This window comes from Schistocerca nitens, chromosome 6 (assembly GCF_023898315.1).
Source record: "Schistocerca nitens isolate TAMUIC-IGC-003100 chromosome 6, iqSchNite1.1, whole genome shotgun sequence".
Lineage (NCBI taxonomy): Eukaryota > Metazoa > Arthropoda > Insecta > Orthoptera > Acrididae > Schistocerca > Schistocerca nitens.
This window is the reverse complement of record NC_064619.1, coordinates 151,687,588-151,715,412: the sequence shown is the minus strand read 5'-3', so window position 1 is coordinate 151,715,412 and position 27,825 is coordinate 151,687,588. Positions and strand designations below refer to the sequence as shown.

The 27,825-nt window shown below is 42.0% G+C and overlaps 1 protein-coding gene across 5 annotated transcripts in view; it reads left to right on the top strand.

Annotated features, from left to right (window-relative positions):
• LOC126262924 (actin-related protein 8) overlaps positions 1 to 27,825 on the top strand; it is a 186,763-nt gene that overhangs the window by 50,912 nt on the left and 108,026 nt on the right. For all 5 annotated transcript variants that reach the window (XM_049959847.1, XM_049959849.1, XM_049959845.1 and 2 more), the window contains one exon: positions 1,280 to 1,390. In XM_049959847.1, coding sequence (XP_049815804.1) covers positions 1,280 to 1,390 — 111 coding nt within the window. The remainder of the gene's footprint in view (positions 1 to 1,279; positions 1,391 to 27,825) is intronic.

The window sequence follows — 27,825 nt, the reverse complement described above, 5'->3', positions numbered from 1 at the left end:
CTTCCTGTCTGCCCTATATATTTTGCATCACAAGTTCTGCACTGAATCTTATAAACTCCCGATCTTTCAAACTTATTTCTCTTCTCGCCAATATCGTGCTTAAGGCTATACCTCACTAGGTTATTAGTCTGAAAAGCTATTTTAACATTGTATGGCTTAAAAATATTTGCTATCTTTTGTGAGACTGTTCCGTAGTATGGCATCGTGATAATTTTCACTTTCTCTCCATCAGGGTTTTTCTTTTTGCGCTTATTACTTTTCCGTAACAGTTTTTTAACCATATCTATTTTGTAACTGTTATTCATCGCTATTCTCTTAACGGTATTAATTTCAGTTTCCCTATCTTTTTCGCTCATAGATATATTGACTGCCCTATGCACGAGACTACGGAAGGCAGCTTCTTTATAAGCCTGCGGATGGCATGAATCATTCGGGATCACGGCATCAGTCGTAGTTTGTTTTCTATAAACGGAGAACGCATGTTTGTTGCCCTGCTTTTTTATATTCAGGTCCAGGAACTGTAAACAATTGTCAGTTTCATACTCCACGGTAAATTGTATTTTATTATGTGCGTCGTTGAACTTTTTTACTATTTCCTCAATGTACTATAGTATTGGCCTTACACAGCATATTTACATTTAAAATTAACAAAGCAAGCGTATGCTCTGACTAAAAATAGAGTGGGGTGGAAACATTGGAAAGTTGGCTGCCAGGACCCCAGTCACATTGTAAATGAAGAATATCCCCCCTACAATCCCCACAACCCTATGGAAGTATCATCAAAATACATGTAGATTTTCATTGCTATTTCCTCAAAGTCCTCCACTCTGAACCTAGAGGAGATCTCATAGCGACTCTGCCTGTTTGTATATAGAATATAATCTCCACATTGAAATTAAGTGATGGCATATGTGTGTGTTGACAGTTTGAATATGTTGTTGAAGTGGGTGTCAAGCACTACAGTGGAGTTTTCTAGTGACGTCTGTGTTAAGAGAAACGTGACATCGAAACTGACTAGGAAATCGCTCTTATCTAGATACATCCCTTTGAACACTTTCATAAGCTCTGCTGAGTTCTTAACATGCTGATGAAAATGGATCATTAGAAAGTTCAGCTGCATTGCTAGATATTTGGTTATACCATCTGTCAGTGAATTTATTGTTTTGCAAGCGGCTTTATGACTACATTATTATAGTATTAAGAAACAATTTCACCAATAAAACTCATGTTTACTTTGAAGTTATCAATTTATCTCTCATCTTTTTTTATTTCTTTCCAGCACTACAGAGCTGTTCTTGTAATACCAGATATATACAACCGACAACACCTAAAGGAGTTAACAACATTACTGCTGTGCAAAATTGGTTTTGGAGGATGTTTTCTGTTGCAGGTTAGTGTTCCTAGGATAAGGTAGTTTTGTGTTCAAATACTCTCAGTATTTAAATCGTGTTTGTATATAATTTTAAGAACTTAAAACACTACTTTTTGTATTATTTAAAAGGTGGTTAGAATAACAATCGCAAATTAGAAAGCAAGTCATCCTGTATCCCACAGTCATTCAACTATTGATATCTTCCCATGTACATCAGCAAACGGTCACAGATTGCTGCTCACCCAATCTGTCAGATCATTTATGTATGTTGAGAATAAGAGCAGCCCCACCACACTTGCCTGGGGCACTCCTGACAGTACTATTGTCCAATGAACACTCGTCATCAAGGACAGTGTACTGGGTTCTATTACTTAAGAAGTCTTTGAGCCTCTCATGTTTCTGGGAACCTGTTCCATGTGCTCAGACCTTTGTTAACAGTCTGCATTGGGGCACTATGGCAAACACATTCTATAAATCTAGGAGTATGGAATCTACCTGTTGCACTTCACACATGGTTCACAGGAGATCGTGCAATAAAAGGCCAAGCTGAGTTCCACACAAGTGATGCTTTCTATATCTGTGTTAATACGTGGGTGGAAGCTTTTCTGTGTGCAGGAAAGTTATTATATCTGAAGTTAGAATAAGTTCAAGAATTCTACAGCATACCAATGATGAGGATGTGGATCTGTAATTTTATGGATCTGTTCTTTTACTCTTCTTGTAGAAAGGAGTCACTGGTGCTTTGTTATAGTCACTTGGGATTTTGCACTGAGTGAGAGATTCATGAGAAGTGCAAGCTAAATAAACAGCCAGTGCTGTAGAGTACTCTTCGTAAAACTGAATTGGGATTCCGTCTGGACCTGGTCACTTATTTGTTTTCGACTCTTTGAGTTGTTTCTCGACACCAGGAATGCCTATTTCAATGTCCATATAGGAGTGCAGTGGTCAAACAATGTATGATCCTCCTGCATGAATGATTTCTTGAATGAGAGATTTAAGACCTCGGGCTTCACTTGCGTTCCCACCCAAGACTGGTCGATGATTGACAGGACAGAAGCCTTTGACCCCCTTGGTGATTTTATGTAAGACCAAAATTTTCTCTGGTTCTCAGCAAGATATGTGGCTAAGGAATGATATTGAAAGTTCTCTTATGATTTGTGCATCGATCTTTTTGTAGACACACAAATTTTTCCACATTTTTTTTGCCCTTTCTCTTGATGAAAATGGCAGTTTTTGCTGAGGCGTGTGTTAGAAGCAGTACAAACTGAATGCTACTGTGATTTACCATCATTTTATTTTCTGCAAGTAATGAATTTATGTCTTCAACTACACTATCTGGCATGTATCCTGTGTTTTGCTTAATGTCCTTCACTATCAAGGTAGTGTCAACAGCAAGCAGAAGTATTTTAGAATCACTTGTTGTATTAGAAGGCAAATATTTTATACATACTACATCAGTCCAAAAAGTTTCAAGGCAGGATTAATAAAAAAAGGTGGTGGTTTTAATGCATCATGTATTCAACATTGTCTCTCCATCAAATGAGTATGATGCACAGATGTTCAGACAACCTCGTCAAACTGTCAGAAAACTCCTTCTTTGGCATTTTGTTCAATCTGTGCGTCACATTGGCTTGAATCAAACAATGGAAAATCCAGGATGGAATGCAACAATATTATGAAAAAGATAGCTGCTACTCACCATGCAATGGAGATGCTGAGTTACAGATAGGCACAACAAAAAGTATGTCAGGAAGTGAGCATTCAGCTGACAAGGCCTTCAACGAAAATAGACAACATACACACACACTCAAGCAAATACAACTCACACACATGACCACAGTCTCTGGCTGCTGAGGCGAGACTTCGAGCAGGAGCGCATGATGGGAGAGGCAACTGGGTGATGGTGGTAAGTAGTAGGCTGGTGCGGGAAGGGGAAGGGATAGCAGGGTAGGTTTTTTTTTTCTTCCCCCTCCCCCCCCCCCCCTCCTCTGAAGGAGGAAGGCTGTTTGAGGGCATGCTGGCGTCCCTTTTCAGCCGTAGGGTTTTTATTTGATACAGTTTATTTTTCCTGCAAGTGTGTTTTTATATATGGTTGACAATTTCGTTACTGCAGGTTTTTAGCAAAAAAACAAAAACTGTTACAATAACATAATAAAATTTAAGTATATAAAAGAAGAAAAAGTATAAAATACACAATGTATGTAACGATGAAAGAGAAGAGACATATAGAATACAAAAACAGGTTAACATTATAGGAATTAACTGGGTAATTAAGTTAAATATATGCAATGTATATATGTTTATGTATGTGGTTGATAATGTGGTGTGAGAAAATGAATCTGTTGTGTATTTCGGATTCCGAGCGTAGCTGGCTTTACAATTTTTTTATATTAATTTAAAATATATACAAATAAATAGATATATGTATTACATATATGTAAAAAAAAAGATGATGTAACTTACCAAACGAAAGCGTTGGCATGTTGATAGACACACAAACAAACACAAACACACACACAAAATTCAAGCTTTCGCAACCAATGGTTGCTTCATCAGGAAAGAGGGAAGGAGAGGGAAAGACGAAAGGATGTGGGTTTTAAGGGAGAGGGTAAGGAGTCATTCCAATCCCGGGAGCGGAAAGACTTACCTTAGGGGGAAAAAAGGACAGGTATACACTCGCACACTCACACATATCCATCCGCACATATACAGACACAAGCTTGTAAAGGCAAAGAGTTTGGGCAGAGATGTCAGTCGAGGCGGAAGTACAGAGGCAGAGATGTTGTTGAATGACAGGTGAGGTCTTGAATGCCTGGAATCCTTACCCAGTCTGTTACCCCCGGAAACCATCCTTGTAACCATTGATGCCACTTCCTTATACACAAATATTCTGCACGTCCAGGGCCTCGCTGTGATGGAGCACTTCCTTTCACGCCAATCACCTGCCACCCTACCTAAAACCTCTTTCCTCATTACCTTAGCCAGCTTCATCCTGACTCACAACTTCTTCACTTTGGAAGGCCAGACATACCAACAATTAAAGGGAACAGCCATGGGTACCAGGATAGCACCCTCGTACGCCAAACTATTTATGGGTCGCTTAGAGGAAGCCTTCTTGGTTACCCAGATCTGCCAACCCAAAGTTTGGTACAGATTTATTGATGACATCTTCATGATCTGGACTCACAGTGAAGAAGAACTCCAGAATTTCCTCTCCAACCTCAACTCCTTTGGTTCCATCAGATTCACCTGGTCCTACTCCAAATCCCACGCCACTTTCCTTGACGTTGACCCCCATCTGTCCAATGGCTAGCTTCACACATCCGTCCACATCGAATCCACCAACAAGCAACAGTACCTCCATTATGACAGCTGCCACCCATTCCACATCAAATGGTCCCTTCCCTACAGCCTAGGTCTTCGTGGCAAACGAATCTGTTCCAGTCCAGAATCCCTGAATCATTACACCAACAACCTGAAAACAGCTTTTGCATCCCGCAACTACCCTCCCGACCTGGTACAGAAGCAAATTACCAGAGCCACTTCCTCATCCCCTCAAACCCAGAACCTCCCACAGAAGAACCCCAAAAGTGCCCCACCTGTGACAGGATACTTTCTGGGACTGGATGAGACTCTAAATGTGGCTCTCCAGCAGGGATACGACTTCCTCAAATCCTGTCCTGAAATGAGATCCATCCTTCATGAAATCCTCCCCACTCCACCAAGAGTGTCTTTCTGCCATCCACCTAACCTTCGTAACCTCTTGGTTCATCCCTATGAAATCCCCAAACCACCTTCCCTACCCTCTGGCTCCTGCCCTTGTAACCGCCCCCGGTGTAAAACCTGTCCCACACACCCTCCCACCACCACCTACTCCAGTAGTGTAACTCGGAAGGTGTACACGATCAAAGGCAGAGCCACGTGTGAAAGCACCGACGTGATTTACCAACTTACCTGCCTACACTGTGAAGCTTTCTATGTGGGAATGACCAGCAACAAACTGTCCATTTGCATGAATGGACACAGGCAGACAGTGTTTGTTGGTAATGAGGATCACACTGAGGCTGAACATGCCTTGGTGCACGGTCAGCACATCTTTACACCGTCCGGGTTATCTGGATACTTCCCACTAACACCAACCTGTCAGAACTCCGGAGATGGGAACTTGCCCTTCAGTATATCCTCTCTTCCTGTTACCCACCAGGCCTCGACCTCCGCTAATTTCAAGTTGCCGCCGCTCATACCTCACGTGTCATTCAACAACATCTCTGCCTCTGTACTTCTGCCTCGACTGACATCTCTGCCCAAACTCTTTGCCTTTACAAATGTCTGCTTGTGTCTGTATATGTGTGGATGGATATGTGTGTGTGTGTGTGTGCGAGTGTATACCTGTCCTTTTTTTCCCCCTAAGGTAAGTCTTTCTGCTCCCGGGATTGGTATGACTCCTTACCCTCTCCCTTAAAACCCACATCCTTTCGTCTTTCCCTCTCCTTCCCTCTTTCCTGATGAAGCAACCATTGGTTGTGAAAGCTTGAATTTTGTGTGTGTGTTTGTGTTTGTGTGTGTGTTTATCAACATGCCAACGCTTCCGTTTGGTAAGTTGCATCATCTTTGTTTTTAGATATATTTTTCCCACGTAGAATGTTTCCATCTATTATATTCATATCATCAATATATGTATTACAGTATTTATCCTGTTTTATCCTGAGAGGGGGTGAGCAGTGTTTGGTGTTGTTTAGATTCTTGTGGTGGTTTGTTTGTGTGCGTGTGCGTGTGTGTGCGTGTGCGTGTGTGTGTGTGTGTGTGTGGTTAATCTGTTAGTATTTCGTCAATGTGAGTTGGTGTTGTTGGTTTGCAATTAGGGTTGCAGGATTGGGATGAGGTCAGGGAATGTTTTGGCTGTGTTTGGGCTATTGTGCGTGATGGTGGAATGTATTTGTACTTAGGTTTTCTGTATTCTCTTCCATTTATGGTGAGAATATCCTCCATGTCTGGTCTGGTGTGGAGTATGTGTTTTCCATATCTTGCCCTAAGTTTGACCATTCTAGTTTGTAGTGGTTCTGTGCCTGAGCTTGTGTATACTTCATTGCTGGGAGTTGTTGGGAAATGGTAAAGTGCTGTTACCCTGCTATCCCTCCCCCTCGCACCAGCCTCCTCCTTACCCCCAACACCTGGTTTCCTCTCCCATCACGCACTGCTGCTTGCAGTCTGGCCTCAGTAGCCAGAGACTGCGGTTGTGTGTGTGAGTTGCACTGGGTGTGTATATCTGGGGACCTCATTCAACATTTTGAAGAGGCTCTGAGTCATACTTGGATCATTCCAGCGACTAGCAGAGAAGGTTAAGAATACCAGACTTGCTCATGGAGTTTCAATGAAGTTTATGATATGCAGCATTGTCCTCACAACAGATCATGACCCCCTTATTCCGAGTCAAGTGGAAGACTTGAACCAGAGTCTCTGCTGGTTTTGTGACAAGCTGGGCTGTGACTTACTAGACTTGCACCAAAGGGTACAGAACAGTAGGGTCCCCTTAAATAGGTCAGGTGTGTTCTACACATCAGAGGTAGCTACCCAGGTAGCTGATGGTGTGTAGGGTGCATACAAGGCTCTATAGAGAAAAACAGCACAGATGGTCACAGGGAAAAACAGCACAGATGGTCACAGGTTTGTTTGATCCATGGTAGAGTGTCACAGAGATGTTAAAAGAACTGAACTGGCAGACACTTGAAAATAGAAGTAAACTTTGTTGAAAGAACTGAACTGGCAGACACTTGAAGACAAGTGTAAACTATTCAGAGAAAGCCCACTTACAAAGTTTCAAGAAATAGCTTTAAATGATGAGTCTAAGAATACAACACAACTCCATACATATTGCTCCCATAGAGATCTTGAAGACAGGATTAGATTAATTACAGCACACACACACATTTAAACAGTCATTCTTCCGAGGCTCTATACAAGTATGGAATGGGGAAAAAAGCCCTAATAACTGATACAATGAGATTACCCTCTTCCATGCACTTCACAGTGATTTGCAGAGTATAGATGTGAACGTAGATGTAGATCAAGGTCTGAAAGGCAATTCACTCATTTACTAACGGAATGCCCCTCTAGTAATGAAGAAAGAACCAAAATGTTGTCTATAGTATGCTGACACTCCCCTACACTCTAATTTGAATGAATATAGTCTGCATCAGGCGATATGAATTTCGATCTTTCAACATTCTTTCCCTTGCACAATTACTTAGAAAATTAATATTAAAGTCACCACTTACAGCTAACTTTTGGTGTTTTCTGTAATATGAACCAAAAATTATCTGTAGCTTCAACAGGAATGCTCTGAACTCAGAGCTAGGGGACTTAAGATAACTGTAATTAAAAAATTGAACTTCACTAAATTCAACTACTCCTGTGCAACATACAGTAACCTGTTCAGTGTAGTGCTTTGATACATCAGTAGATTCAAATGGATACCATTTTTCAGATAAATGGCTGCTCCCACACTCTGCAATGATCTCCTTGAAACAAGCCAGCTGGTCGGCTTCCATAAAGATATTGGGTGACCCCACTACAATTCCAATGATATTTTTTCTGAATTGTATTTATTATTATTATTATTATTATTATTATTATTATTATTATTATTATTATGATTAAATATGCAGTCCTGTTAAAGTGCATTACTATTTGATAGTCAGCCGCTCATGGCCTCGTGGTAGCGTTCTCGCTTCCCCAAGCGCAGGGTCCCGGTTTCGATTCCCGGCAGGGTCAGGGATTTTCACCTGCCCCCCAAGATGATGGGATGTTGTTGTGTTGTCTTCATCATCATTCATTCCCATTATGGTCGGAGGAAGGTAGTGGCAAACTACCTCCATTAGGACCTTGCCTATTACGGTGGAGCGGGTCTCCTGCATTATTCCCCTACGCTCTGTCAAGAAGCATGGGACTTCATTTCCATTTCCACTATTTGATATACAGCTTTATGACAAACAATGCTGTTTGCCATGTAGTTTTCAGTCCATGAATGTAGATTAATTTGTACAGAGAGTGACTGATAAACCATGTTTTTTAATTTATTTTGAATTTGCGAGGATTTCCAATTTCTTACTTTATATTACATGGGAGCTTGTTGAATACCTTCTCACCAGAGGGCATAACTACTTTCTGTGCACTATACAAAATGCAAAGTATATGTTATTTTTGTCTTGTATTGTAACTGCTTAAATCACAATTCAGTTGAAACTGTATTACACAATATCCTCACTGCTCACTTCTGCTGAATAAATGCTTTATTTACATTAAGTGCACTGTCCCAGAAGGTAATTTGGGAAGACAAGAGGGAGTGAAAATATGCAAAATAAGCTAACACTCTTGTCATTAGGTCAACACAGTGAGAGACGCTTCTAGGGACCTAATAACACTAAACTGAGTTAATTTATCTATGTTATGACCCCATTATTCAACTGGACCCCAATAAATTTCAGACAATATGTTTCATTTAGTTTATGACCATTAATGTCTACTTCTGGTGCTAACAGTGTGTTATCGCTGGTGTGAAACTTCATATTATGAGTCTTCATGAGATTAAACAGTTAGCTGTGAACAACTTGCAGGTGTCTTGAGGAGTCATTTGAGTTGTTTCTGCTAAGGTTGAATTTGAATCCTTAATTACTAAACTTGTGTTGCCAGCAAACATTATGGTTTTTGAACTGCCTTTAAAAGTAATTGAAAGATCATTTATGTAGGTTGTAAATGAAATTGGGCCAGTACTGATCCCCATGCCACTCTACATGATATGTTTCCCTATTCTGAGATTATTTTTGTGCCTGTGGCACAGTTTGTTAATGAGGCCTACTGCTTTCTGTTATGAAAGTAAGACTCCTTCCATGCAATACAGATGCTATTAATGCAATAACACTTTAGTTTATCACATAGAATTTTGTGATGCATATGATCAAAGGCTTCTGCAAGGAAGTAGTAATTGAATTTGGTGAACAATGATGTGAAAGTGTCGCCAGTTCTGCCAAAGGACTCAGGGGCTAAGTTTCTTTTGGGTCTCTGTTTTTGCTCGTTTCTTGTTCCTTGATTTTCCAAAATGTTTTTGCCTCAGTCTTAGTATGTTATATTTTTGAGCATAGTACATTAGTTTTGCTTTTTTTTTAGTGACAGACTGAAGGATTTTTCAATACCGATGGTAATGGAGTTTCATATCTGGACTGCAGCTTGTACTCTGAATGGAGTAGAGCTCTTTCTTCCTAGAACAAGGTAGTTTAATCTCAGAAATTATTCACTCCTTTTCTCACTATTCTTCAGTTTCATCATATTTGATTTAGAGGAAAACAAGACTTAATGAGCTGTAAGGATATGTTTAAGAATAAATTACATTTTGTGTCATTATTGTCTGATATATAAATTTCTCCCCAGGAGTTCGACAAGGTGACGGACTGTCCCCAATTCTCTTTAGCTTGGTTTTAGATAAAGTAGTAAAAACATGGGAAAACACATTAAAAAACAGAGGCACAAAGGGTATAAGCATGGGCCAAGGAAAGAACAAATTTGAAGTAAAATGTTTAGCCTTTGCGGATGATATGGCATTGATAACTGAAAACCGAACAGACGCAACAGTTATGCTTGATATGTTACACGAGATTGCTGAAAAGACTGGGCTAAAAATATCCTATGAAAAAACCGAGTATATAGAACACAAACATAACACAGAAAAGTTTATGAAAACAAAGTATGGAAAAATTAAAAGAGTTGATAGATTCAAATACCTGGGGGAGTGGATCCAAGCCAATGGACTGGATAACACAATAAATAAAGAAAGAATAAAAAAGTTGGAATTTGCATATAAATTAACACAAAACTACTACAATAAGAAATCAATATCCATACAAGCAAAGATTAAACATTATAATTCAGTTATTAGGACACAAGCAACATATGGATCAGAGTGCCTAACATTGAATAAGAAAGGCGAATTAAGAGAACTAGAAAAAAGAGAGAGAAAAATATTAAGAAAAATTCTAGGTCCTGAGAAAAACAAGGAAAATAGGTGGATTAAAAGGAGAAATGAAGACCTATACAAAAATACAGAAAAGATCACAGATACAATGAGGAAGAGATGGCTAAAATTTTATGGACATTTAAAAAGAATGGAAGAAACACGTATTACAAAGAAAATTTTTAATTACGTTAGTAAGCTGAAAAACACTGTAGGATGGATAGAAGCAGTAAAGAAAGACGCCAACAAAATAGGTGTTACAGAAGAAATAATACGTGACAGGAATAACTTTAGGCTACTTATAGAAAACGCAAATTATGAAGAAGATGCGCCAAAACCTCGACCCAAGAGAGTGTGGACAGATGAGCAGAGACGAGCAGTTGGCGAGAAAATGAAGAAGTACTGGGAAGAACGCAAGAAAAAGAAACACCATAAGTCTTAAGTTGTATGCGGTCCATAGCTGGCCAAATTTAAAAAAAAAAAAAAAAAAAAAAAAAAAAAAATTCTCCCCAGTGTTCTTCCTGTAATTTATCTCTAAATACTGTGATCAAGGCATTGTTTGTGATTCTGAAATCCAGTAGATTTCTTCCATTATCTGTACCTAACTTACAGTAATATTACCAGATGGTAGGTCTCCCCTGACCTGGTGTTTTGGGTGACTTTTCTGAACTGTACCTCTTTCCCTAAGCGTCTCCAGTCCTTTTCCTTCTCTCCTCTTCCTTCTCCTTCAGCTCTTCTGCCAGAAGAAGCAGCCACTGGCACTGAAAGCTTGTAAAAGTTAAACCTTTTTCTGTGTGTAATCTCCCGCCACCGCTTGGTGAGTAGAATTTTTATCTATCCACTTACATTACACTGTCAGTAATTGATTATTTTCATTAGTATATTTTTCTTGTTAACATTTGATCATTATGGTCTGATAAACTGTTGGTTATTAGTTTTGTAACTAAATATTGCAAGTTATTGGCTCTAAACATGAGTTGTCAATAACAGTTGCATTATGTCCCTTCAGTCCTAGCAGGGAATCTCATTGTGGAAAATAATCCGCAACTGGACATAAACCATCCTAAATCTTAAGTGTCATCAGTTACTATTATGTGACAGAAAATTAGCGTTAAAGTTTCCACAAACACTGATTCTCCAGTTACTCATGCATAACTTAGTTAAAAGTGTTTCTAATTGCTTTATGATGCGTAATATAGTTCCTGCTGGTATTCTGTGCACAGTCAGTACTACAAGTCTGTATGCTTCCTGATCAACTATTGTGGCACAGCCACTCCACCTTTCTTCTTATTGGTTCTATCGTAATGTGATATTAACTCGTTTCCATCAAGATGAATCTATTCACTTTCAATAATTTCCATGTGAAAATGTATAACAAGTCTGCTGAAATTCTGTCTACCCTTTTGTTTTCCTGAATTATTATTAGAAGTTCATCTTTTTTATTTATGAGTCTTCCGATGTTTTCATGGAAGGCACTAAATGGATTTTCTTAAATATCCTTGTCTTTGTCCAAGCTGCAGTATTTGGTTGTACTAATGGTGTTTCCTTTATAGCTCTGTCTTTGGGCAAGTTTACCACAAAAAAGGCTTAGAGAACACATCAGAAATCATTGGAAGGGAAAGGATACTCCTTTGGAAAGATAAGCAATATATTTAGCAATTGAAACTATAACAACAAGCTTCACCTTTGTGTCAGCTACAAATTTACTTCAAACTTTGTAATTTTATGGCTTCCTATACTGTACGATTTCTTGAATCTACATCTCCTTTAGTAACAGTATGTGTGTCTCATATGCAGCTCTAAATCTTTTGAGTAGTTTTTCTTTTACGTTTTCCAAGTCTCATTTTGGTTTATGTTTCATTCTCCACTTAATTATTTTTGCCATTCACATTTCATTTTCACATTTTATAAAACTGGTTTTGCGATTCTCCCTCCTTTGTTAAATAAAAAGTTTTTAGCCTCTTCAGTGTCTGTCAAATCTATTGCAGTACACAGTCTCTTTGGGCTAGGATGACAGTCTTCTTCCAGACTCTTACTTGTGCAACCCGTAATCGGTTGAACCACAAATCCATGAACTGTCAGAGTTATTTCCTATTTCTTCTAATATATCCACAGTTACTGTTGAAAGATCAACACAACTGGAATGATTTTCCAAGAAATTAACCACCAAATGACACTTAAGATATGCCTTCGGAAGGATTAGGTGATGCTGATTGCATATCACATTCTTCATAATTCATACTTGCAAGATTGAGAAAGTTACTGTGAAACTATGGAACCTGCACAAAGACAAATTCTGTTAGCAGGCATATATGAAGGAAATACAATGTAAATAAATTGAGTCTTATCTCAAAAATTAACACTTTCAGATGCTACAAAACGAACTTGTATGTATTGTTGTTCATATATACATCCACTTCCACACTCTGTAAAACACTTTGAAACACACGGCAGAGGGTTGTTCCAGGTATTATGGTTTCTTTACATTCCATTTGCACATGGAGTGTGGGAAGAATGACTTCTTAAATGCCAAATGCCTCTGTGAGTATGGCAAATGGTCTAATCTGGGTTTATTGTCTCTACAGGACCACTTTTGAAAAATGTGTGCAGTGTGTCTTAGCAGCTAAAACTTTGACACTGCATGCCTTCAATTATATTCCTCACATGGAAAAAAAATGCAGGGCAGCTTTTGATGTGTCAGATTGGACTATCCCCTTGTTATTCTATGGAGTTTGTAACAGTTGTAGCAGAAACAACTTCCTCTTCAACACTTACCATGCTGAGGTTATGCTGTTGTCAGAACAAGATTCGTGATACTGGGTAGTTTGAATAACGTAAATTTTGAGACAAAGGCCTATTATTCCTTGCCTCTATGGATTGGAATAATAAATTGTCACAATAACCAACTGTTGTCAGATGAAAATCCTCTAGTGATAATGGAAGCATCTCATTATTTTTTCCTTGGTGTCATTGTATATGTTTGAAATGTAGTTGGCAGATTCATAATGCTGTAATCCACTGGACACATTATCAGATGCTGTTTTCAACAGTTTCTGTGAATCAGATTACCTATGCTATTAAAGAAGATTACTCTTACAGAAAGATAGTGTATGTAGATCACACACAATATGTGGCACAGTCTGAATTTGTATGATAGTGTGTAATCCAAAAGGTCTAGTGAGTAATGGATCAGTTGGGGAAGCGTTGTGTCTCTGTTCACCTGGATTCTATGGATACCTGACTATCTAGCTATTTAAGGTATCGTTTTTGCCACACACATTAACTGTGTACAGGCGTTAGTGAAGTATGTATCGCCTGAATTAATGTGACCAATTTTGAAGACAGTTCAGTGAGTTTGCGTGTGTGCATTATTTTTTGAGAAGGTGCCATACCATACCATATAGCCCTTAAAAAGGCTCAGCGCCACAGGTCTTTAACAAGCCCAAATGTATCCCATCTCCACAGCTAGTTGAAATTAGAAAGAACCTCTGCAACATGTAACCTTTCTGAATCGTCCTCTGATATTCAGTGGGATGGTGTCATTAAAAGGTGCAATATTTTGGCAAGGCAACTTCTTGCCATCTTCATGATGACTGGGTGATGTATGCTAGGTGCCACCTTTATACCTTCTCTCATTCACCCACCCCTCCTGTCACCTCCAGCAGGCACGACCGGACATGGACATGGTGTGATGAGGGGGAAGCATGGCGTCGGCTCTTGATCCACAGCTGATCTGGCTGCAGCCGGCGGATCTCTGTTGGCGTGGCAACAGTTCTTCTCTGCACCATTCAGTTGTTGTGATGGGAGCAGACCTTGTAGTAGACTACTGCTGTGCTATTGTCGTGCTCAAGGCTAGTTCCCAGGGCTTGCTTAATTGAAAACATCTGTCCTTATTTAAAGATTTTAAACATGGCTGCAGCAGCAACTGTTAAAATTCTTCACAATAAAGGATGACAGCCAGAAACAGTTGCAGGATAGAATTTTTTTTATTAAAATTCTTGACCACGGTTTCGGTACATATAAACATACCTTCATCAGAAGTAAAACTTCTAAAATTACATCATGCCATGGAGAATAATAAAATAATTATGCCAAAGGCGTCGTCAGTAATTTAAAACATCATCTCCATTTATACGACATGTGTGCCCATTACACATGTCGTATAAATGGAGATGATGTTTTAAATTACTGACGACGCCTTTGGCATAATTATTTTATTATTCTCCATGGCATGATGTAATTTTTAGAAGTTTTACTTCTGATGAAGGTATGTTTATATGTACCGAAACCGTGGTCAAGAATTTTAATAAAAAAAATTCTATCCTGCAACTGTTTCTGGCTGTCATCCTTTATTGTGAATGTCCTTATTTATTAATCCGTCATGCAATCAGATCTGTACAGCCTCTTTGTGAATACAATCCTAGAAGTTGTTGGATTGTTGCAACAATTTGGACTCGTCATAATTCATGGTATTTCTGTGGGAGATGCAGTGCTCTGCCACAGTGGATTTTGTGAGCTGAAAGTTGCCTACATGGTGTTTGTGCTCATTGTGTCTCTTCTGTACTGTCTATTAGTCTGGCCTACATACATTTTCTCACACTGACAAAGGATGTGATAGACTTCCAGTTTCCCAAGTCCTATGTCATCCTTGACTGATCCCAATAAGATTTTTGTCTTGGCTGGTGGGCAGAACACACACTTGACATTGTGTTTAAGGCATATTCTTCTGATTTTTGCTGAAGTTTTCCCGTCATGTGGAGTAATTGGCGTAAGTTTTAAGGCACATTGTATCTGGTGATTACTGTAACCATTCATACAGATCATGCCCTGTAAATGCTGCAATTCATCTGCTAGACTGTTACAGTCCAAGATTTCGTGGGCTCTTTGCACTAGTGTGCATAGGACATTTTCTATTTGTGAAAGGGAATGTCAGTTGGAGGCATACGAGTAAAAATCTCTGTGTGTAGATTTATGGTAGATGCTGTTTCCTACAGAGCTGACTGGTCTTCATTTCAAGTCCAGAAATGGAAGTTGATGATAGGTTTCCTCTATCTCCATCGTGAAATTGATGTGTTGGTGCAGCGAATTCTGGTGTTGCAGACAGTCTTGTTGGTGACATTGTCAGTGTGGCCAGATTATGAACATGTCTTCTACATATCAATAAAAGCACAAGAACTTGTTGACTGCTGACTCCAGAGCTTGTTCTTCAAATGCCTCCATAAACATATTGGCCACCACTGGTGATAGTGGTGGGCAGCCCATTGCTATTCTCTCTGTTCGTAATAATTTACATCGAACAGAAAGTAGTTTGATGTAACTACAAATTCGAACAGCTTTTTTAGCACTGTCCCAAAGGTTTCTCCTATGAGACTTAGGGAGTCTCTTAGAGCACCCATGTGAAGAGAGGTATCACATCGAAGCTCACCACAAGGTCTTCTCGGCTCAATTGGAAGTTTTGGAGCTTCTGAATGAAATGTGCTGAATTTCGTATGCGGCTCTGGCATTTGCTCACAGAGGGGCTGAGCATCACTGTCAGGTGTTTTGCTAATTCATATGTTGGTGTGGCAATGTTGCTAACATTTGGATGAAGAGGCATTTCTTGTGTGTGTACTTTAGGTAGTCCATAAAGTCTAGGTGACACAGCTTCTGGACAAAATTTCTTCTTCATATTCTTGTCTGGGAATGTGTGTTGGAGAAGCTCAATGGTCTTCCTCTTCACTGAGTTGGTAAGATTATCTTCATCTCTCCTGTATGTGTAATCCTCTATTAGGTCGTATGACTTTTGTTTGTAAATGTGACGTGGTACCAGAACCATACAATTCCCATTGTCTTTTAAGAGGATGACACTCAGAATCTTCTCATAGATGCTTAAGTGCTTTTCTCTCTTCTGTGGAGATTTTTGGCCTTGGTGGAACTGCCCTTGTAAATGTACAGCATGTTTCACATCATATTTCATCTGCAGCGTCCTGTGGGAGTGCAAGAGCAACCTTTTCCACAGAATTGATTAATTCTGCTGTTGGTATAGTTGTCATTGTTGGTGCAAAATTCAGCCCTTTCCTACTACAGACAAAGTAACATCATCAGTTACTTTCTCTGTACAGTTAAAGACAATTCTCTGAGGTTCTTCTTCCAGTCCTATCTAAAATATTTTAAAAACTTGCTGTTCCACAAATCCAAAACTTCATTACAAAATATTCTGTTATTCTAAACAATCAGTTTGGTTTTCAGCAGGGGGAAAACACCATAGATGTAGTAAACAGTTTCATTGAGAAAATAAGTACATCATTAGACAAGAGAAATAAGGTGGCAGGAATTTTCTGTGACCTCACAAAGATGTTTGATTCTGTAAACCATGCATTGCTTGTTTACAAACTTGAAAAGTGTGGCATTAGCGACAGTGCCCTACAATGGCTTAAATCCTTCTTATCCAACAGAAAGCAAAGAGTTAGCATTTCTTCAAATGGCGCATATTATTTTTCTGACTCGAAAAAAATATCTCAGGGTGTTCCACAAGGCTCCGTATTGGGTCCAGTCCTATCTCTCTTCTATGTTAATGACTTACCATTAAATATTAGCTCCGCATCAGTTCTGTTCGCAGGTGATACTCCTGTCTTAGTTGAACATCAGGATTTGGAAAAAATTCCCAAATCTGTGATCAGTACCTGCAGTACCCTAGAAACTTGGTTTCAGCTAAATGGATTGAATCTAAACATATATAAGACTCATGTGATGCAGTTCAAAACCAAACAGTCAAAATGTGAGGAGATTAAGATTGTACACAACAACCAAGATATAGAAGAAGTTGACTCAGTCAGATTCTTAGGTTTAAATGTAGATAAAAATTTGAGCTGGCCGGCACACATTGAATATCTGTAAAACAAACTGAGCAGCTTTGCATTTGCAATGCAAATATTATCAACTGCAAGGTATTGTTTTTTGGAGTAACTTGACTAACATAGTGCGGGTACTATAAATACAGTAAAAAATCATTCGAAATATCTGCACTGTAAATCAAAAAGATCCATGTCAACCATTATTTAGAAAACTTAAAATATTAACTCTGCCATCCTTATACATGTATGAGATTATTATATTTTTGTACACCAGAAATGAATTATTTGAGGGAAACCATTTTGTCCATGGTAGTAGAAACAAAGAAAATTTTATGCTCCTCACCCACCACCTCAGATTGTATGCCCAGAGACCTCAATACATGGGAATGAAAATTTGTAATAAGTTAAAAGGGAAAAAGTTGATGCAGATGAATTTAGGTTCACTTAAAAGAAAGCTATATGGGGTACTGACACTGAAGTGTTACTACTCAGTGGATTAATTCATGCAGGACAAACTAGAATTTGAGCTGGATACAATGTGTTACACATTCCAAGAAATATCCTTATAGTGTTATTATTTATTATAGTGCTATTATTTACTTAATGTAAAAATCATTGTAACTGTTTCATAAATTTTTGACATGTCTCCTGTACGCAAACCAAATGGATTGCAAATGTATGTCATGAGATGAATAAAACACAATTCACAATTCTTGCGGTGATTTAGCCGCAAGGCATTCAGTTTGTCTGCAAGTGGCTGATTGTCATGCCTTTTTGATTTGAGACCAGCTAACTGCATCTATCCACTCCCATGAGTCAGATGTGTACATCAATGCCAACTGCAGGTGGAGTGGGAAGAGTTCTCTTGAGGTCTCATCGAGCCTGTATCAAGTGTTCCTGATCCTCTCTCTGACTAGGGTCAGGCTGAGTTCTGGTTGGTAGATGGAGGCAGATGAATGACCTTCACAAAAGATGGTATGATTCGGTCTTCTTGGGGGCTCTGTAGAAACACAATTGCAGCCAAGAGGTGCTCCTTCCTGTTGTGAAGCTTGTCAAGTGTCTTAATTTTGCTAGGCAACTCCTCCCCATATAGATACTTGATATGTGATTTTAGGTTTTCCCGGCATAGGAAAATCTTGAATAATTCTTGGGTATACCTGAGAACCAGTCAATATTTTCCAGTGCCAGGTGAACTTAAAATCACATATGGTACTTTTTGTTGTCATTGAGCAGACAGAGAAACCAATAGAGTAGTACTCAAGAATTTCATAGACTCTAACATCGAATCAAATTATATCTAGGCAATGTTCACATGATGGAAATCTGCTGTACATTTTTGAATCACGCATTCAGATATGTAATATTCAACCTGCAATCAATCACATGAACATGCGTTAACACAAAATGTTTCTAGATGCAGACAAACCTGTGTTGATGGGCAGCTAGAAAGGTAGGTGGTGCCCGTATGCTGTTCAGTTGACTGCACGTTCCATTGTGAGTAGATGTATCTTTGTTTGTTTGACATTGTGAAAAATGAATGAAACCAAAGGTGAGAATATTGACATTGAGTTACTAATTGGCAAAACAGAGAAAAGGCCAGCGATTTGGAGTATAGGATTGGAATTTTATAAAAATAAAATTTTGAGACAACAAGCTTGGAAAGAATTGGTTTGATCTTCTGTGAGGGAAATGACTTATGGAAAAAAAGAAGAATATAGGTTGTAGAAACTTCCCACGAAATTTCAATCACCAACTTTCTCCTCTGAATGAAAAAATATTTTGTTGAAACCGATCTACATAGGGAGAAATGATCACCATAATAAAATAAAGGAAATTAGAACTCACACCGAAAGATAGGTGTTCGTTTTTTCTGTGTGCTGTACAAGATTAGAATAATAGAGAATTATTGTGAAGGTGGTTCAGTGAATCGTCTGCCAGGCACTTAAATGTGATTTGCAGAGTATCCATGTAGATGTAGATGCAGATAGGTAAGAAAAACTTTACTGTTGTCAAGTACACTTGTGTGCATGTCATACGATCTGCATGTTCAAGTTTACCTTCATTAACAAAGAAGTTGGTAAATTTAGCCTGGGCATTATCCCATGATTGAAGTCGGTCATCCAGTGTGAGTAGCAGTTACGTTTGTGAGATTTCCCTCTAAGATGTCTTTGTGTTTCACTCCAACGCTCATTGGAACATAGTTGTGAAGAATTGTAATTGCTTTTACAATGTGTTCTACACAATTCACACTGACATCTAATAGGCGATGTAGTATTCTCCACTTACTACACATTGTACCAACGTACCTATGTGCTAAAGTTAGCCAATGGTTAAATCTCTTTTTTTCATGAATCAGCAGCTTTCCATTGTTCAGTCTCATTAAATTTTCCATCAGTCCAAATGCTTCATCACCTGTGATCATGTAAGAAAGTGTAATGTTGTTTTCCTGATAAAGGTCTTGGTTTTGGTATATCCAAAGATTTTTCTGTGTTGATATAGCATGGAATCTCTGAAAATTCCTGATTCACTCTCTTCTCCATAAGCACCAATGTTTACCCACATAACCGAGCGAGGTGGCGCAGTGGTTAGCACACTGGACTCGCATTCGGGAGGACGATGGTTCAATCCCGTCTCCGGCCATCCTGATTTAGGTTTTCCGTGATTTCCCTAAAAATCGCTTCAGGCAAATGCCGGGATGGATCCTTTGAAAGGGCACGGCCGATTTCCTTCCCCATCCTTCCCTAACCCGAGCTTGCGCTCCGTCTCTAATGACCTCGTTGTCGACGGGACGATAAACACTAAATCTCCTCCTCTTTTACCCACATAAAGAGAGAGTCAGAATCACAAAGTACATTCTACGCGTAGACATGTTTGGAGTACCAGGTAGAAGGACTAATGGCGCGAGTAAACACGTTCAGGGCACACAGGGACAGGTACAAAGGCATGCTTGGTAACGCTCCAGAGCAGTTAAAGGGTTAAAAGATTAGAAAGGAGTCTAGAACAGAGACATTTTGAATTCACCGAATTAATGAAGAACAAAGATGATGAGACAGATGAAGACAAATTATTTTTCTTGCCTTTGGTGAACAAAATAAAGAAAATAGCTGCCTCAGAGCTAAGATAGCACATACAATGTAATAGCTCAGCACCAAAGCATGTGCAATGACTACAGCTCTCCATCAGCTTCAGCATCACATTATTCACAAGAAAACAACTGGTCCACACAACAATATTCTTGTGGTTACGGTTACACAAGTGGACAGAATTTAGCACCAGGTACACTTTCTTCAGCTGCCTCTAGTGATGGGTCACAACTTCAGTTGTTTCCCAAGTGCTAAATTGTTAATTTGTTAAATGTTAGCATGGATAAAATTAAATAAATACTTACTTTAAAATAATTATTAGTTGGTGAAATGCAGTAACTGATGGCATTCTGGTCTGCTTTATATCCTCTTAGAAGAGACGGAGCAAGTCGTCAGATGATTTTCTATACATTCTGAAGTAATTGAAGAATTTAGATTCATTGTCCCACAGTTGCAGACACAATGTGGTAAATAAACTCATAGAGAGCTTGTTCAAAACTGGATGAACTCAGTTTCTTCATTTTTGCTTTTTCTTACGATATTCCCACAAAATTATAGCTTCCTCAACATCCATTTTCTGGGCTCCACTGAGACACACTGCAAGAGAGTGACCGGGAGAAAGTAATTACAGCAGCTAAAATGCTTTAATGCTCATCATCAGAACGTTTCTGAAATTCAATTGTGTGTCAACATGCACTTACATCTGAACTTAGCTACATGTGGGCTACATGCCAGTTTGGCAGTATGAACTCAGTCATCACTCAAACATGCACTTCATTCATTTGCATGCCATCATGAAGAGAGGTTTCGGGATGTGGAATGAGTAAAATTATTCATTAAGACTAGCATTCCTGGAAAAAAAAATTTGCAGTGATAAGACTTAGCCACAGCCTGGGAGATGTTACAGAATGAAATTTTCACTCTGTAGTGGAGTGTGTGCTGATATGAAACTTCCTGGCAGATTAAAACTGTATGCCAGACTGAGACTTGAACTCGGGTCCTTTGGCTATTGTGTTAAAGTCCTCTACCAACTGAGCTACCCAAGCATGACTCACATCCCGTCCTCACAGCTTTACTTCCACCAGTACGTCAGTTCCTACCTTCCAGACTTACCCCTGACAGGCAAAAGTCCCCAGTTCGAGTCAGTCCTGCACACAGTCTTAATCTGCCAGGAAGTTTCGCATCAGCCCATACTCTGCTACAGAGTGAAAATTCCATTCTGGAAGCATCCTCCCTGTGTGGGTAAGCCATGACACCACAATCTCCTTTCTTCCAGGACTGCTAGTCTTGCAAGTTTCACAGCAGAGCTTCTGTACAGTTTGGAAGATAGGAAATGAAGTACTGGTGGAAGTAAAGCTGTGATGATGGGTTTTGAGGTGTGTTTGGGTAGCTAAGTTGGTAGACCACACCATAACGTGGGCAAATTTTTCCGCCTGCATTCCAGTGGTAAATCTCTCTGAATTGGTAGACCGCTTGCCCATGAAAGGCAAAGGTCCCTAGTCTGAGGTGAAGATTACTCCAGTGGATAACTTTGAATAAAGATATGCAATGTTCCATCAACCCCATTGCATGTCACTTCATGAGAGAGATTTATCATTGCAATGCAGGCAGAAAAATCTGTCCACATTATGGTGCCACCTCAGTTTATTACCTATTTGGCCGCACTGGAGTATCACACCTGAAGTTTCTCAATGCAGATTCGTTCTTTAGTTTTGTCTTACTTCACAATAAAATCCTGCATTATGATGGAATAGGATTTGCATCATTTACGAGTTTCTGTAACTTTAGATGGATGTCTTCTATCTCATCAGAATGTGTGTATGGTGATGCATAAACTTGAATGAGATCCATGAATTATTTTTGTTTAGTTTTAAAACAAGTTTTGCTTATTTTGAGGCTTTTCCACATTGTGCCTGGAGTTGCAGTCATCATTGTACAATGGAAATAAATTCCACGATGCAGCTATTAAATCTGTTTCTTTTGCAGGCCAGTTTTAAAATGATGTAGCTCCAGTTTTAGTGCTATGCCCCCCCCCCCCCCCCTCCAAACACACAAAAAAAGGTTTTCCTGAAAATGGAGATATAATGCTTTGAAACTAATCTACAAACTAAAATGTTGTGACAGTGCCACGACATTTAAAAGTGCCGCTACATCAGTACGCGAACACGGCGATAGAGGCGCTCCGCAGCTCGGACGAGCGCGGGAGCGCCACCTGGCTATGAACGGCGCCGGCCACATCTCACGGCACGGCAGTCGAATGATGGTTACGGAGTTATTAGTATTTAACCCGCTAGTGTTTCTACTTTTGCATATCCGCGCAAATTCGTAGTGATTAAAGGTTATAACATTTTGGCGACGAGGTCGGATATTTTTTTTCCTGCATTGTGGACTTGGGTGTTCGTGTCGGGGCAGACATGGAACAGCTTATGCAAGCGCTCATTGAACAACAGACACAGCTGACGGCTGCTATTCAGGCGTTGTCGACGTCGCTTACTCATCATCTGTCTTTCTCTTCTCCGCCTCCGTTCCCTCCTTACGACGAGGCCGCTGAAGACTGGGAGGATTATGAGAAGCGTTTGCGGCAACACTTCTTGGCTTTCGGCGTTGTCGACGCTCCTATGTGTAAGTCGTTATTTCTATCTTGGATTTCCCCATGGATATACACTCCTGGAAATGGAAAAAAGAACACATTGACACCGGTGTGTCAGACCCACCATACTTGCTCCGGACACTGCGAGAGGGCTGTACAAGCAATGATCACACGCACGGCACAGCGGACACACCAGGAACCGCGGTGTTGGCCGTCGAATGGCGCTAGCTGCGCAGCATTTGTGCACCGTCGCCGTCAGTGTCAGCCAGTTTGCCGTGGCGTACGGAGCTCCATCGCAGTCTTTAGCACTGGTAGCATGCCGCGACAGCGTGGACGTGAACCGTATGTGCAGTTGACGGACTTTGAGCGAGGGCGTATAGTGGGCATGCGGGAGGCCGGGTGGACGTACCGCCGAATTGCTCAACACGTGGGGCGTGAGGTCTCCACAGTACATCGATGTTGTCGCCAGTGGTCGGCGGAAGGTGCACGTGCCCGTCGACCTGGGACCGGACCGCAGCGACGCAGGGATGCACGCCAAGACCGTAGGATCCTACGCAGTGCCATAGGGGACCGCACCGCCACTTACCAGCAAATTAGGGACACTGTTGCTCCTGGGGTATCGGTGAGGACCATTCGCAACCGTCTCCATGAAGCTGGGCTACTGTCCCGCACACCGTTAGGCCGTCTTCCGCTCACGCCCCAACATCGTGCAGCCCGCCTCCAGTGGTGTCGCGACAGGCGTGAATGGAGGGACGAATGGAGACGTGTCGTCTTCAGCGATGAGAGTCGCTTCTGCCTTGGTGCCAATGATGGTCGTATGCGTGTTTGGCGCCGTGCAGGTGAGCGCCACAATCAGGACTGCATACGACCGAGGCACACAGGGCCAACACCCTGCATCATGGTGTGGGGAGCGATCTCCTACACTGGCCGTACACCACTGGTGATCGTCGAGGGGACACTGAATAGTGCACGGTACATCCAAACCATCATCGAACCCATCGTTCTACCATTCCTAGACCGGCAAGGGAACTTGCTGTTCCAACAGGACAATGCACGTCCGCATGTATCCCGTGCCACCCAACGTGCTCTAGAAGGTGTAAGTCAACTACCCTGGCCAGCAAGATCTCCGGATCTGTCCCCCATTGAGCATGTTTGGGACTGGATGAAGCGTCGTCTCAGGCGGTCTGCACGTCCAGCACGAACGCTGGTCCAACTGAGGCGCCAGGTGGAAATGGCATGGCAAGCCGTTCCACAGGACTACATCCAGCATCTCTACGATCGTCTCCATGGGAGAATAGCAGCCTGCATTGCTGCGAAAGGTGGATATACACTGTACTAGTGCCGACATTGTGCATGCTCTGTTGCCTGTGTCTATGTGCCTGTGGTTCTGTCAGTGTGATCATGTGATGTATCTGACCCCAGGAATGTGTCAATAAAGTTTCCCCTTCCTGGGACAATGAATTCACGGTGTTCTTATTTCAATTTCCAGGAGTGTATCAGCTGCTATCTCAGTTAGCCCCTCTGCGGGAACCTGCATCTCTGTCCTTCCAAGAAATGTGTGAATTATTGTCTAACTATTACCAAAAAAACACCCACGTCATTGCCGCCTGCTTGGCGTTCTACCGGTGTCGTAAACAGCCCCATCAATCTTACCGGGCTTGGGCGGCGGAACTACACAGTCTGAGTAGGAAATGTCAGTTTGTCACGGACACTTGTCATGAGTCTTATGCTGATTCAATGGTTCGGGACGCTATTCTACGGCTTGCTCCTGATAAAGAAGTTTGTCAACGTGCCTTACAACTGCCAAACCCGTCGTTGTCGGAAGTTCTTAGCATCGCTCAATCTTTTGAAGTCTCACGCTGCTGGTGTGCAAATAGACGTGTGGTGTGATGTGGGCGCTGTACAGACCACTTTCGACGCGGACAATTTGCCTGTTTCACAGGGGACCGACGATGTGGCGGCAGTTCACTCGCGTCAACAACGTCGCGTTGGGCCACCACGCTCGCAGCGAAAACAGCAACCACAGAAGCAGGTTCGTTCCGCACTTCCTTCTTGTCCACGTTGTTTTGTACGGCATGACAGGGCCGCGTGTCCAAAACGTTGGGCCACGTGTAATTCAAGTAGGAAAAAAGGCCACATTGCTTCTGTGTGTCAGTCCCCTAAAGTTCCTGTCGACGAGGACGAGGCATCGGACATGGATGTTAACTGTGTGCTTTCCCAAACAAATAAGTTGTTTGTTACTGTTCGTGTTCTGGATAAAGACATTCGCATGCAAGTGGACACGGGCTCTGCAGTAACTCTCATTAATTCTCGCACGTATTTGGAGTTGGGCTCCCCTCCCTTGTCTCCCATTACGCGACATCTGCGAACTTATAATAAGCAGACAATTCCTATCGTTGGCCAGTTTGATGCTTCCACTGCCTACAAGTCTGTTGTTAGGCCCCTCACGTTTTATGTGGTGGATCATGCGGGCACGGAAAACCTGTTCGGTTGTGATGCTTTCCAGTTGTTCGGGTTCTCCATTGATGATGACGTGCACCTCATATCTGAGGATATTCCGTATCAACAACTGGATGGATTGTGTTCTGAATTCTCGTCCGTGTTCTCTGCTGGTCTGGGTCGGGCCAAGGGTTTTTGAAGCCCACATTACTCTTAAACCTACAGCTCGCCCTAAGTTTTTCTGGGCACGCCCTATTCCGATGGCGTTGCGTGCGCCTGTCAAGGCTGAGATCGACAGGTTAACAGCTTCAGGGATTCTCCTTCCTGTTACCGCCAGCGAATGGGCATCGCCAATCGTGGTGGTTTCTAAACCAAACGGGAGTCTGCGGTTGTGCGGTGATTTTAAAGCCACTGTCAACGTTCAGAGCCTCATTGACACTTATCCTCTTCCCCGTCCTGAGGAGTTGTTTACCAAGCTCGCTAGGGGCCAGTTCTTTTCCAAACTTGACTTATCGGAGGCGTACCATCAGTTGCCATTGGATGCGTCTTCCAAGGAATTTCTCGTCATCAACACTCCTTGTGGGTTGTATCAGTACCAGCGGTTACCATTTGGCGTCGCTAGCGCGCCAGCCATTTTTCAGCGGTTTTTGGAACAGCTCACGCCTTCCGTTCCCGGCTGCATCAACTACCTGGATGACATTGTTGTCACGGGGGCCTCCACTGAGGAGCACCTTCGCAATTTGCGCTCACTGTTTCGGGTCCTGCATTCAGCTGGGTTGAAGTGCAATCTGGACAAGTCACAGTTTTTCCAACCCTCCATTGTGTATCTTGGTTTCCACTTGTCCCGTGAGGGTATACGTCCTCTACGACAGCACGTTGCGGCCATTACTGCTCTACCCCGGCCGTCTACGGTCAAAGAACTTCAGGCGTTTCTCGGCAAGGTTGCTTATTATCACAAATTCATTCCATCCGCAGCAGCAGTGGCTCATCCTCTGCATCGGCTGTTATGCAAAAACGTTCCTTTCTGTTGGTCCGACGAGTGTGAGCAGGCTTTTGTCCGCCTGAAGGCTCATTTGCAGTCGGCGCCTTGTCTGGCCACATTCCGTCCGGGTCAGCACTTGGTTCTGGCGACTGACGCGTCGCAGTATGGCCTGGGGGCTGTTCTCGCCCATCGGTATGAGGATGGGTCGGAACAACCCATCGCCTACGCTTCCAAGACCCTCAACGATGCTCAACGGCATTACTCTCAAATCGAAAAGGAGGCGCTCGCTATCGTTTATGCTCTAAAAAAGTTCAGCGTTTTTTTGTATGGTTCTAAGTTTCACCTCATCACCGACCACAAGCCGCTGGTCTCTCTGTTCAGCCCCTCGGCGTCGCTTCTGGATAAGGCAGCTCACCGCCTGCAACGTAGGGCCTTATACATGTCTCGTTTTCACTATGAGATTCACTATCGCCCCACGGCCCAGCACACCAACGCTGACACGTTGTCGCGTTTGCCGATGGGCCCCGACCCGGTTTTCGAGCGAGATGAACTACTCTGTTTCCACATTGATAAGGAAGAACGTCGTGCGGTCGAGGGTTTTCCACTTACAGGTTCGCAGGTCGCGTCGGCTACTGCGCGGGACCCGGTCCTGCATCAGGTGATCGGTTTTGTTCAACGGGGTTGGCCGGACAGGACCAAGGGCCGGGCATCAGATCCCCTTCGCAACTACCATGCCTTGCGCCTTCGTCTGTCTGTTCGTGAGGGTGTTGTTCTTCTGGCCATGGATGGCGCATCTCCACGGGTCGTGGTGCCAGCCTCTCTTCGCAAAGCTGTTCTCAAACTATTGCATGAAGGCCATTGGGGGATTTCTCGGACTAAGTCCCTGGCCCGCAGGCACGTTTATTGGCCCGGTATTGATTCGGACATCGCCCACATGGTCGCTGCGTGTGATCAGTGTGTTCAACAACTGGCTGCGCCTCGTACTATGCCCTCTCCGTGGCCTGATCCGGCGCAGCCGTGGGAACGGGTGCACGCTGACTTTGCCGGCCCCTTCCTCGGCACTTATTGGCTACTGTTGATTGACGCCTTCTCGAAGTTTCCATTTGTTGTTCAATGTCCGTCGCCCACCACTGCGGCCACGACGCTGGCTTTGTCCAAAATCTTTGCGCTCAAAGGTCTTCCATCCACGATTGTCATGGACAATGGCTCTCAGTTCTCTTCGCAGGCCTTCCGTGATTTTTGTACTGGCCAAGGGATTCATCATGTTACAGCACCGCCCTTCCATCCGCAATCGAATGGGGAGGTCGAGTGCCTTGTCCGCACTTTCAAAAGCCAAATGAAAAAATTCCTTAGTGATTTTTCCACAGATGACGCTCTGTTGCAATTTCTGAGTTCTTATCGCTTCACGCCTCTGGGTGATCGCAGCCCTGCTGAACTCTTGCATGGCCGCCAACCGCGCACTCTACTGCACCTGTTTCACCCTGTCAGGCCTTGTACTGTGTCCCCTAGTGCGGGAAAATAC